The 12,973-nt window shown below is 34.7% G+C and overlaps 1 protein-coding gene across 1 annotated transcript in view; it reads right to left on the reverse strand.

Moving 5' to 3' along the window:
• The window catches only part of LOC111517955 (uncharacterized), a 51,967-nt gene that overhangs the window by 30,780 nt on the left and 8,214 nt on the right, over positions 1-12,973 (reverse strand). The window contains exons 4-5 of the mRNA XM_023174252.2: positions 12,043-12,322; positions 7,059-7,328 (exon numbers count right to left, since the gene is read on the reverse strand). Of these exons, the coding sequence (XP_023030020.2) occupies positions 7,059-7,328; positions 12,043-12,322 (550 nt within the window). The remainder of the gene's footprint in view (positions 1-7,058; positions 7,329-12,042; positions 12,323-12,973) is intronic.

Here is a 12,973-nt window from a genome sequence, read left to right on the forward strand (position 1 = left end):
AAACCATGTTTTACATATTCGGTTTCAAAGACAAGAGTACTCGAAAGTCTCTCAAAGTGCCTTAGGGAATGGTCACAGAATAGGCGACAAGAGTTTTCCAGATGTCTTCGATGGTTTACATCTCGAAAAATGTGAAATGAGATCTTTGAACACCGATAGAGGTTCTAAAGAGCCCGTTGTTTATTCTCTTATGTAATAATCAAATGTAGACCACAGGTGAAGATTTAATCTTAAACAATGTATTAATCGACATTAGGTGTAATGACGATTTAATATATCTAATGAATCATATCAGGATTGTTCGTTCAGATGTTTATAAAAACATTACCGTAGCCGTGAAAATTAAAATTCAGTCAATCAGAAATGTAGGTACTATATTGTCAAAGAAAAAATTCTTATTAACAAAGCTTAAATGAAAAAAATCACAGTAACAATGGAACAATAAAGATTCTAATACTAGATGTAGACATGACAAGATTCTACAAAGCAGTTAATAATTGATATACATGTATAGATAAAATAAATAAATCAGTCGGTTCGACCTCAACGGTTAAGGTACTCAAAATCTGTCTTCAAGATATTCTTCCAAACTATAATTGGTTTTCGTGAGTAAAAGTTCCGTCACATGTTTTCGGAATGTTTTTGACTCTATTATACTTTTTATTTGAAATGGTAGATGATTGGATATCTTCCGACTCTCAAATATTATGGAATTTTTTGTTGATGTTGAAGTTGGCTTTGGTATTTTCCATGGTGTTATATATTCTTTCGGAAGGAAAAGTATTTTTTCTCATTTGAATAAGACATACTGTTTCTAGAAAGAAGATGCAGTAGATTGTTAGTATTCTACTCTTTATGAAGAGTGGTCTACAGTTATCCAACCGCTTGGCTCTACATATATATATATATCTTATCGCCCTTTTTTGTAGAACAAACACTGATTACATCAACTGCTTGCTACATAAACCCCAGAAAGCGATACCATACCTCAGATGAGACTCGACTAATGAAAAGTAAGAAGTTTTTCCTGCTACTATTACCAACTCCTTGGTGATGACCCTGATAGCGTAGCAGCCAAGTGCAAGTTTTTTGTTGAGGTGTTTTACGTGTTCATCAAACTTCAGGGTGTTATCAATCCATACTTCCAAGAATTTGGTGCACGTCTTATTTTCGATGATATGCTTCTGGAGGCTTAGGTTTCTCGAAACAAATTTAAACGAAATTATGTGAGTTTATTCACATTGAAACATGAAGAATTGGAATCACACCAAGATTTGACTTTCTCTAAATCAGTTTCAATTATATTTTCTAGAGAGTCTGTATTATTTCCATGCCATAGTAAAGTTGTATCGTCTGCAAACATCGTAAACTTGTATGTCGATATTAGATAGGTCATTCACATAGCTAAGGAACAAAATGGGACCGAGCACTGATCCTTGGGGGACTCCACAGGTGATTTTATAATGACTAGAATTTTTGTTCTGCAACTTTACCATTTGAATTCTATCTGAAAGATAAGATCGGAACCAATTAAGCAGTTTTTAGTGCATCCGGAAATACACGAATTGAAAATGATACTTTAATTGACTCTATCAAGGGAAAAAGGGCATGATCTGGTAGTTTTTTTAATGAATTTACTGATATTTTATCGATTCCATGCGTTTTTTAATTTTTCAGTTACCTAAATGTTTCCTCAAGTTCTTTAATATGTGTATGATCTAAAATGAATTCATCTGAAATTATTACGTTACTTACGTTATTACGTTACCTGTTTCTGCTATTGTACAGTAATACACATTGAGGCTATCAGGGTTGATGTCAATTTGCACTGGAAGCTTGTTTGTTTTGCCTCTCAGATCATTGAAAATAGCCCAGTTCTCTTTAGATTTATTGGACGCTTAGGAAAGTCTCTCATTATAATATTTCTCTTTGGTATATCTTATAATTCTTCTATATATCTTTCGGTACTCATTGAAAAAGCTGTGGAAGAAATCACTTGTAGTGTATTTCATCATCATGTGTAGGGCCCTCATATTACTTGAAGAGGTTCTGATTCCTTTGGTTATCCAAGGCTTTTTCAATTTACTTTTTTGCATAGGAAAACACTGTACGAAGACCTCAGTCAAAATATCATGAATTACACTTAGGGATTCAACAGAGTTCAAAACACCAAGCCAGTTAACTCAATTGGCATTAAGTTGGAACTTGGAGAAGTTTTTTTTGTATAAAGCTGCCATCCCTCTGCCTCTCACCATTCCCCCTTTTTTATATCCTAGTGAAAAATGTGTGACAGCAGCTTCATGATCCGAGAGGGACACAGGGATAACGTGAGATTGAGTACTCTCTTCATTAAAATTAGGGCAAACATAATCTATAGTAGTAGCAGAGGATTTTGATATTTCGAGTCGATTGTCTTACATGCATTGTCAGATTGAAAGAACTCAATAAGGGTTTGAAAGATTGAGTGGTTGTATCTTCCTCTGTAAAGTTTATATTGAAGTGACCCGCTACTACTATTTTAGAATTTACAGATAAATTTGTGAGAATAATCTCCAGATTTCTGAGGAAAATATTGACGTTAGAATTTGGAGATCTGTTTAAGCAAAGGATGTTAATTGAATAGTCCGTTTAATTCTAAAGATAATTTGTTGTTATCCATTTGTAGTGCCTGATTTTTTTGCAATATATTCAGATTCTCGTCTTTAAGTTATAAAATAGTTCTTTTTGGTTCATTGATGTCTTGTTCTGTATCATAAATTATACCCTGTAAGTCTAAAGAGGATCTTCTCAGTCTTTGGGCAAATTTTTTTTCAGTTATTTCCTCTTGTAATTTTGCAATTGTTTCCATCATATTTCTTGTAATTTCTTCTTGTTTCATTTCATTTTCGTTTATTTCATTGTCTTTGAGCTTTAGTTGATCTTTGAGGTTCATGATAGTCAATTCTAGTTTCGCATTATTCTCTTCATCCTCAGCTTTCTTTTTTGAACATTCTTTCGAGCACAAAATCTTATGTCCTCCTATTGTAATTACATTTATTTTCTTTTTCAAGCAGCTTAGGTGAAAAACATCGTGGCACTTTATACAACACTTATTAGCATCATGATGATGCTAATTTGGATGGCGATACTATTTGTCTGGTGTACGGAAAGTGTTTTTGATAGATGAGAGACACTGTGTCATTTATTTGATTTATTTTTTTAATAAACGTGCAAGCACTCTTAATTAATATTATAAAGCAATGGGCTTGTTTCATGCTATTGAAAATGACACTGGTTTGCTTACAGACTGATCGAGTTAGGGATATATTATACTTATCGAGCCTAATCGGCCCCAATACCTCTTTATATTTGCAGAAAATTCGAGAAGCATTATTTTAAATTAGCCGCGTGTCTGTTGACGAATAAAATTGATCGTGTCTACAGCGCGGTGTTGTCAAGTGCCAATTATTTTAACAATAATACGAAGTTATGAAACATTAGAAAGAGTACATTGTCTCATACATTCAAGGGAGACAGTTGACTGGGTGGCAAATATGGCTAATATATAACGTTAAATTTCTTATTTTTGGTGGGTGGCATGAATGCATAATTGATTTATTTTATTAGGGTTCATGAGTCTTCGAACCATGGTTTTCGAGTACATTTTATTTCATATGGAGAATTTTTTTATAAATTAAAACGTTAACGGATTCATATACACATATAAAATTTCTATGATATCAACATGAAAATGTCTACTGCCGGAGATATTTCAAAAATAACGTTTTTATTGCGTTTTGTGATATTTGGATCCCATGTATAATTAATTCTCCCTTCCAATGCATTTCTTACACTTTCATCTCAGATTTAGTTGTCTGAAGTGAGTGTGATTTTACTTTGAATCGCGAATGAATCAGAAACTGTTTATACGCTCCGTGAACTCTACAATTTGGCAATGTTCATTATTTGTTTTGTTCCTATTGGTCAATCGAACAAGAAGCGGGACTAGGCCTATGACGTCACGAGCTAGAAAATCCACTTTTTGATAATTAATTACGGGAAAACAACGTTATTTAGAGAGCTGACACAAAGTACACTAATTTTCAATTTGAAATTACTACCAAATGAACTGTAAACCAAAAATCATGAAACAAGCCCATTCCTTGCTTCTCGATTGGAATATTCCGGTGATAGTTTACTCCATATACTTGAAATATATTCGCTACTTTTAGTGGAATTTAAAGTTTTGAAAACAATTCTTCCTACTTCTGAGGTAAAGGCTACATTTCAAGTTTTCTAACAAGAAGGAAGATAACTTTTATTTGACAAGCCCACAATACACAAGTACATGCTAGATTTTTTTGCTAGACGTTTTTTGTGAAGGAGTCAAAGCTTCTTACCGTGGAAAACGTTATACAAGGTATGTTCAAAAAATGAAGTTACTTTTCATTTTTCTTAAAAAATGTTTATTTGTCCATCAATTTCTGTTTTGTCTACTTTGAAGTAGTCCCTCTCAAATACAATCTTTGTAGCAGCTCTGATATGCATTTTTTGTTATGTCCTTGAGGTCTCTCAGCGATTCGATTCCTATCTCCTCAATCGTCGCAAAACGCCGTCCTTTCATGGGTCTCTTCAATCTTGGAAACAGGAAAAAGTCGTAGGGGTGCATTATCGTGATTTAAAAGCCATGAATTGTTTTTCCACAATACCGGATTTTTTTTAGTATTACTTCTGGCAAGCAGCGCATCATACTCCTTATTAACAGCACGACCATATGACAAAAACTCCTGATGCATTACGTCACGAGTAATCGAAGAAATCAGTGAGCAAAACCTAGACATTTCATATTTGATCGAACTTGCCGTCCTTTTATGATCTTGGCTCTCGTGGGATCTTCCATTGGGTCTATTGAACTTTGGTTTCGATGTCACAACCATATACTCATGATTCATCAACAGTTATGATCCTTTCAAACAAATCTGGACAACAATTTCTGAACGACACTCATGAGGCGTTTTTTTTTGGTCAAAATTCAGCAATGGTAAAATCCAGCCGATATACTCATTAACTTCTCTATTAGTGATTCGACGATTCTTCATAACAATTTTTTTCACTTTCTCATCATTTTCATCGGTTGTTGATGTGCTGGGGCGTCTTGGTCGAGGCATCGTCATTCACATCTTCTAGACTTTCTGTGAGAAGCTTGTACCACTTATACACATATTTTTGACTCAGAGTATAATCACCGTATGCCACTGTCAACAATTTGATGCAAATTCTTTGATTCATTTTTTTTATAGCAGAAAATCGTCGATCACTTCAAATTTGTATGCCTCTCACCGACAAACTGAACATGCTGAACAGTTGAAATTGTGAACATGTGTTCACAGTTTCATCATGAACATCATGAAAGTATTTATTTCAAGGACAAAACACAAGCACTACAGAAAAATACTTAAGGTGCTCTTAGCGATTCACATTGGATTTGAATCGATGAAGGTCAAATCCATTTGAAAACCGTTCTCACATAAACGCCGTTCTTCAAATGATAGTTCTCAAACGGTAAAGTTCGAGGTGTACTGAGTTGAACCTCAAAACGATTAGCAGCCACAATCAATGTATATTTCTGATATACCCCTCTTGGTGGAATCAAATGTGCCAGGTCACTTGAACACTTCCTATAGAAGACAGACAAATCTTCAACCTTTCTTCGATGTTCCGGTCTATCATGGTTGCACGTGATGTTCGCGTCTCCAATCAGGCGGATGCCTCTTTTCTGGATGGAATCAAGTAACTTCAGGGTATGTTTGGGGACAGAGCTCCATACATGAGAATAATTCTCCAAAGAAGGTCTGATCCGAGCTTTATAAAACATCAAACGTTGCTGAGGTGTGTACAGTTTTCTGGTTTGGAATAGTGTTCTAAGCTTTTGAGAAGCAGCGTTTGCAATTCCAGCGACACATTGGTGTCCATTTTAACTCACAACAAACTCATCAAAGCAGAAAGCAGAATTGTCTGACCTGACATTATTGTTTCGGAGACATTTATCTTCTTGGAAAAAACCTACCTGGGTTTTTGTGGCATTGAATTGAACCTGGTTACCTACACCCCAATTCAAAATCACTTCTGGATCCTCATTAAGATATGCAACCTCCTGCTGCCGGTGAAGATGTGCCTTCAGAGCCGATTTCCTGGAATCCAAATGGAATGACGAGACAAATGTGCTGTCGTCAGCGAAGCAGTATATTGGATTCTTGTTTTTTCCAATGAGTAGCTGATATACAATAAAAAGAGGGTTGGAGACAATGTGAATCCCTGGAGAACACCAGCGTTGATGGTGAAAGTGTTCGAGAGATACTCCGTCGACGGCCACTTGCGGGGAACGTTCTTTCAGGAAGCTGAAGAGCCATACACAAAAATGATCCGACAAGTCATAGCATCGAAGTTTGGACAGCAAACCCTCATACCACACACGGTCAAACGCCTTAGAAATATCATGCGCAACAGCTCTTGATTTTCCATGTTTCTCGATTGTATTTATCTAAATATGGTGACATACGATAGAAAGTCGCCTGTTGATTTTTTGTTTCCGAAAGCCATATTGATGATCGCTCAAGATGTTGAAGCCTTCCAAATATTTGATGATATGGTGGATATGGTATGAAGAGAAGACAGATAACAAAATCGGGGATAATGGAGCATATTCAAAAATCAATCGATGATCATGCAATAAAATGTAGTGAAAGAAAATTGTTATGTGGGATATAGCTGAAAACAACGGGTTTCTTATAAATATAGTAGACAAGTTGACTAGGGAACGTAAATTCAGGAAGAATATACTCAAATCTTCAACTATTGATTCAAAGTTCATTATCCTGACGTATGAACCAAGATACACTAATGGTTTAGATCGTATTCTTAAAAAATTGAACGTGGAAGAGCCTTCAAAACTTTTTGCTGACTTCAACGAAGGTTAGGTTAGGTTTCTGTAATTTGAGAAAATGTGAAAATTTATAGAAAACAAGAAATATATTTTATTGCGATGATATTTTGTCCCTCCAGTAGCTAGATAATCTCACCCGAGATGAATCCCAACGCTGTAATGGATGGTAGTTTAGCTCCTGATATGTCGTCCGCTTGATTCAGAACCTCCATCAGAGCTCCAATACCTCCTGTATTCACTACAAGTTGTGTCAGTTCCAGAGAATGTTTGACGATATCTCTAACAAGACAAGCAGCATTTCTACGAACAGCTGGACAGGGATGAGCTAAATGAAGCAGAACACTGGGAAATATTTCGGCTTCTACAACTACTTCTGCTAAATCCATTGTATGTTTCGCACAAGAACCTGGAAATGAAGTTATAATGATAACGTTCATTATTCGTAAGGAAAATACAATACTCATAGAAGGAATATAACACAAACATCACATGTATATCTAAATACAGTCAACATTACTAAAAAACAAATGTTTGTTTGGATAACAAAACGAGAAACAAGAAACAGTATTTTTGTTCTGGTGTTGGAAGGTAAGCTTATGCTGAATTTTCAAAAAGATCATTTGATATCTCTTATGAAAGTATTTTTTTCATATTCATAAAGAATCATATAACCCCCTGAAAATATAGCATTTAGCATATGTGGAAACTGTTTCCAAAACAAATGTAATAATATATGAGAATATTATAACCTTGAAATAATAGAAAAAAAAGGAAGAAATGTGTCAGTTGTTCAATATATGTATATTTTTTCTGATTATTTTTGAAGGAAGGAAGAACATCAAGCTTTAACAGTTGAATTACTATTGTAAATGGCTATTTTATTAGAGTCAAATGATTATTTTTACAATTCAATTTAAATTTTTGCAGATTTCAGAGTACCTGATTATCTCGTTTCATGACTGTGGGTATCTAAATCAATTGAACGATGTTTTGTTTTTCTCATATGTTTTGTTGGGTGACTAATAGGATACATTTCTTCTCTAAATAACGAGCCAATGTCTACGAAACTCCTTGGTCTATTTACTTTCGGGATTGGTTCTAAAAAAGGTAATTTGGAAATTCATTTAAAATTGTCTCATTTTGTAAAGACTTCAAACTTTTACATTTCAGCAGTTTACCAAATTGATATTAAAAATCGAATTTTTGAATGAATTCTATTCAAAAAATCTGTTTAAAATATGTTTTTCCGTTAACCAGCTGTCGCCCCCCTACGAATGACAACTATCTAAAGTCGAAACTTGCGTGAGCTAAGGACTAACGAGGTCTTTCCTTTTAACGTGCGATTCCTAACACGGGATGGACGATGGAAAGTGAAAATATATTGTCGGGCCTTGCGGCTCGAACCACCGGTTCACACGGTGGTCGATGAATGAGTAGAGCAAACCACCCACCTTAACCAACCGCACTGAAATATATTACTTTCAGATATTGGATAGGTATGAACGATGTCAATTATTATTATGGTATTCCAGTTATTGAAGGTTTTTCCTTTTAGGATCAGGTATTTATCAAAATTTACCGATAATTTGTGAAGTTTCAACTATTATGAAATCATTTTGAAATCATATTCCGTATGTATTTTGGATTAATTCAAAGGGGTATGTTTTTAGGAGGGATTAATTTTTAGGAAAAAAAAAGGTTTTGGCTTTCTACCTCTCTATCATTATATACAGGGTGTTAATTCGATCCTCACCATTGGGATCTCGGAAACTATGAGAGATACGAAGATTGTTAAATTGGGGCAAAGTTGCGCATTTACCTCACAAACAATATGCCGTTGAGAAAGTTCTAAAATTCCGAGTATATCCGAAGATATCCGGAAAAAACTGAAATTTCGAAAAATGGTTTTCTGGCTTTACTTTTCAAAGGATTTGAAAATAAATTGCATTTTCACATTGCCACTTTTCCCTGCTACATAATGGTGTTTTGAGATTTTATATCCGACGTTTCGTCTTCGGGCCACCATCATCAACTTTATTTTTTCTTACAGGCGCTTCGATTTATCGAAGGCTTTCGATACAGTGTGCCCGGAGTTTCTACTCCCTAAACTATCCAATTTAGGTCTCCCAACTAATATAATTAATTGGATACAATCTTACATGTCCGAAAGAAACATGAAGGTACTTTGCAATGGGTCGTTCTCTGAGACCAAAAAGATAACACTCGGTGTGCCCCAGGGCTCGGTTGTAGGCCCCCTACTGTTTCTCCTATATACAAACGACCTACCTCAATATATAGAAGATGGACACATTACGATGTTTGCGGATGACACTACCATAACTTTAACGGGACAAAACGTTGAGCAACTTATTTGTAAATCTGAAAGTATTGTTGACCAGTTCAGTGCTTGGTGCCAAAGAAACAAACTTATCCTTAATACCTCCAAATCAGTATCGATGAAGTTTCACTTTAGGACTGATACTCTAAATGCTCCTGTTACATATGATATTGAAAACGTACAGGTGACGAAATTTCTTGGTACCTATTTAGATTCAAATCTAAACTGGGAAAAACAAGTAGACAATACATGTTCTAAAATAAATAAAGCATACTATGCAATAAAGCAACTGAAATCAACATTAAGGGAATCAGCGTTACTCAGCATTTATTATGCTATGGTATACTCCCATATCAATTTTAATATTATGATCTGGGGGAGGGCAAATGATTTTATGAGAGTTTTTGTTGCCCAAAAACGAATTATAAGACTTATATTCAATATGAACTACAGGGACAGTTGCCGTGCTATCTTTATTGAGAAAAAAATGTTAACAGCGCCTTGCATCTTTATCTTGAAATGCATAATGTTTGCTAGGGAAAACCCTAATCTCTTCACAGAGAACGCCACTGTCCATAACTACAATACCAGAAATGGACATCTATTGCAAATCCCTCAACATCGTATGTCATTTTTCAAAAAATCTCCACAGTACAATGCTATCACCTGCTTCAATAAGATACCAGATAAATTTAAAAAGGTCAAGAGTAACCTAAAATTTCACAACAATATTAAAAACCTTCTAATACAGAAATGCTATTATAGTTATCAGGACTTTTTGAACGACGATCTCCCAAACAACTCAAATACATTTTAATTTAAAGTTTTGTCTGGCATTCCTAGTCTAACATTGTTATTATGTATATATTTTTGCTTATTTTGTGTGTGCCTTATCACTGCGATGTAAGTTCACTGAATGTACTACTAATTTGATTATTTGACTTGGGGTCCTCATAATGTCATATTTTAAATATATACCCTGACTTACCACATATACCAAGTGTATCGCGTTTTGGTCAATAAATATTATCTTATCTTATCTTATCTTGGATTTTTTCTGTTTTGAATAGAATCAGATTTTACCTTTTCAATGATGCATCATAAGCATTCTTTTTCGAAAAATTGGGGATATTGAAAATAATTAATTCTTATAAGCCTTGACTTTGATGTTTCTAAATTTGACTTTCAATTTGTAACACTCAATAACATTTTGTTATTGTACAAGTCATTAAATTTTAGGCGAAAAATGGCTTTCACGAATGAAGAAAAAACAGATATGATACAAATTTATTACAAATACGATAGAAACATTGTTAGGGCATGGGAAATGTATTTGAACTTGTATCCTGAAAGACGACAACCACATCGAAATTTGTTCAAGTTATTGGATCAAAATCTCAACGAGTTTGGTTCATTTGAAAAGCCGAGGAAAAAATATGAAGACAGAATGGACCAGGAAACTAAAGAAAATTTGATGAATGAGGTATGTTTGAGATAAGTTTCAAAAAAAATTAATAATTTGCCTATGAACATGAACCCGGAGAAATAAATCTACACGTGAAATTTTCTCCGGAATGAATATTCGTCATACAAGTGCTTGGAGACATCTAAAAAAACGGTTTGAAATATTACAAAATACACATATCTCAAAAATTGCATCCAGGTGATCCCGAAAGGCGATTAGAATTTTGTAATTGGCTAATAAGAAAACCTGGTTTTCCTGGAAAATGTAATTTGGACAGATGAAAGCACTTTTACGAGTTGTGGGATATTCAATATGAATAACGATATATTTGGAGTATAAACAACCCCAGGCAGTTCCGAGAAATTTGACCTGAAGTGCGATTTAGTATTAACGTGTGGGCAGGAATTTACAAAGATAGAATTTTGGGTCCTCATTTATTTGACCGAATTATGAATGGAGAAACCTATCACCAGTTTTTAATTTGATTTTCGAAGATATGATCTATCTTTGGCTAACTATTACATCTGGTTTCAACATAATGGTTCTCTACCGCACATTACCAGAAGAGTATCCAATTATTACCTGTCTGAAAGGTTTGGTGATAAATGGATAGGGAGTAATGGACCGGTGAGATGGCCAGCAAGGTCTTCAGACTTAAGTGTTATGGATACATTTTTATGGTTTATGGTCAGAGGGAATATCAAAATATTGAGGACCATCAACACAGCATTGTTAGAGAGTTTGTAAGATTGAGGTGGAGAGAAATTAATCGTGCAGTGAATAATATCCGAAGAAGGGCACAGTTGTGTTATCATGAACAAGGCCAGCATTTTATTTTCATTGAAAAGGACACAATGTCTAATTTACCTCACCTCATTCATCAAACCTACTGTGATAGCGAAACGTCGTGATATTTTTGAAAAGGGAACGACATGGGTATAAGTGAATATTGAAATCATACAACGCACTCCAAAAGTATTCATGTTAAAACATTTGTTCGAATATCTTTGAACTTTCAATTAGTTCTCAAATATCCAAACAAAATAATAAGTTGGAGACTATTTTCAAACCTCCGTCTAGCTTTCGTGGTCCATCTGAGTAATTTTGCCGACGCAACTTATGACATATCAAAACAATACTGGATGTCCGGTGTTTTTGAACTTCGGTTTCATCAATGGACGGTAATTTTAGAAATACCAAGTTAGATCTAGTGTAACCTAATATTTCCCTCTGTATCATATATTTCACAAATGTATCACTAAAACTAGTAGTAACCTTCATCTTATATGTGACGAAATAAATTAATGAATGTCTTACTCAATGCACAAAGTATTTGTTTTTTCAGTCTCTCATCAGTATTGCTCAGATTCTTAACTAGGTAAGGAATAACGCCGGCGTCTACAATACTTTGTGCCAATTCGACGCTGTGTTTGGAGATATCGGATAATGCACTCGTAGCAATTTGCTTCAAAGATAGTTCGGGCTCTTGCAAGCAGAGAAGTAACATAGGAACTGCACCAGCGTCAACACATGTATGAGCCATATTTTCAGAATGTCTTGCGATGTAACCTATTGCCCAAGCTGCTGACTCTTTCACCTGAAATAATGAAATGATATATCAATAATGACAGGAGAAAACAAGATTACGAAACCATCGTAGCCTTTGAACCTCCAGAAGGACGTATCATGTTATCCGTTATCTCGACAAGTTGTTGTAACTTCCTGTATATTGAAATATGCAGGAAGTAATTATTGGAATCTCATTTGAAAAAATATTTGCCTGTGAACGCAAACTTTACGCGGGTTAGTTGGTTTTGTACTTTTTTTGAATATGAAATAATTTTGTGTATTTATAATCTGAGTTCGTCAGTTACTTCACAAGTTCTCGCTCACCATTGTTAAATGGAACTTTTAGCTGGTTGATTTGTGGACATTAAAATCACCATGGCTATAGACTTTTTCCGCTATTTTGTGTTGCTTGGAGGTCGATAAGCTCAATTTATCAACTAATTTTATCTGACGTTCTTCTTTTGAGGTTCTAAATCTATATCCTACGAAAATTGACTGAGAAAGTATCAGGATAATTTGTTTATTGGTGTTGGTTCACGGAATTGATATTTGAGTAAAGTCCTCTGACGTTGTAGAAAAACTGATTTCAAAATGTTCTGAGGGTAAGAAAATTGAAGTCGTTTGATTTTCAGAGATAATAATTTTCTGCTGGGGTATAAAATGTTTCATTATGATGTGT

Source organism: Leptinotarsa decemlineata, unplaced genomic scaffold, assembly GCF_025532065.1.
Source record: "Leptinotarsa decemlineata unplaced genomic scaffold, Ldec_3_MD MMD2_tig00026354_RagTag_RagTag, whole genome shotgun sequence".
Lineage (NCBI taxonomy): Eukaryota > Metazoa > Arthropoda > Insecta > Coleoptera > Chrysomelidae > Leptinotarsa > Leptinotarsa decemlineata.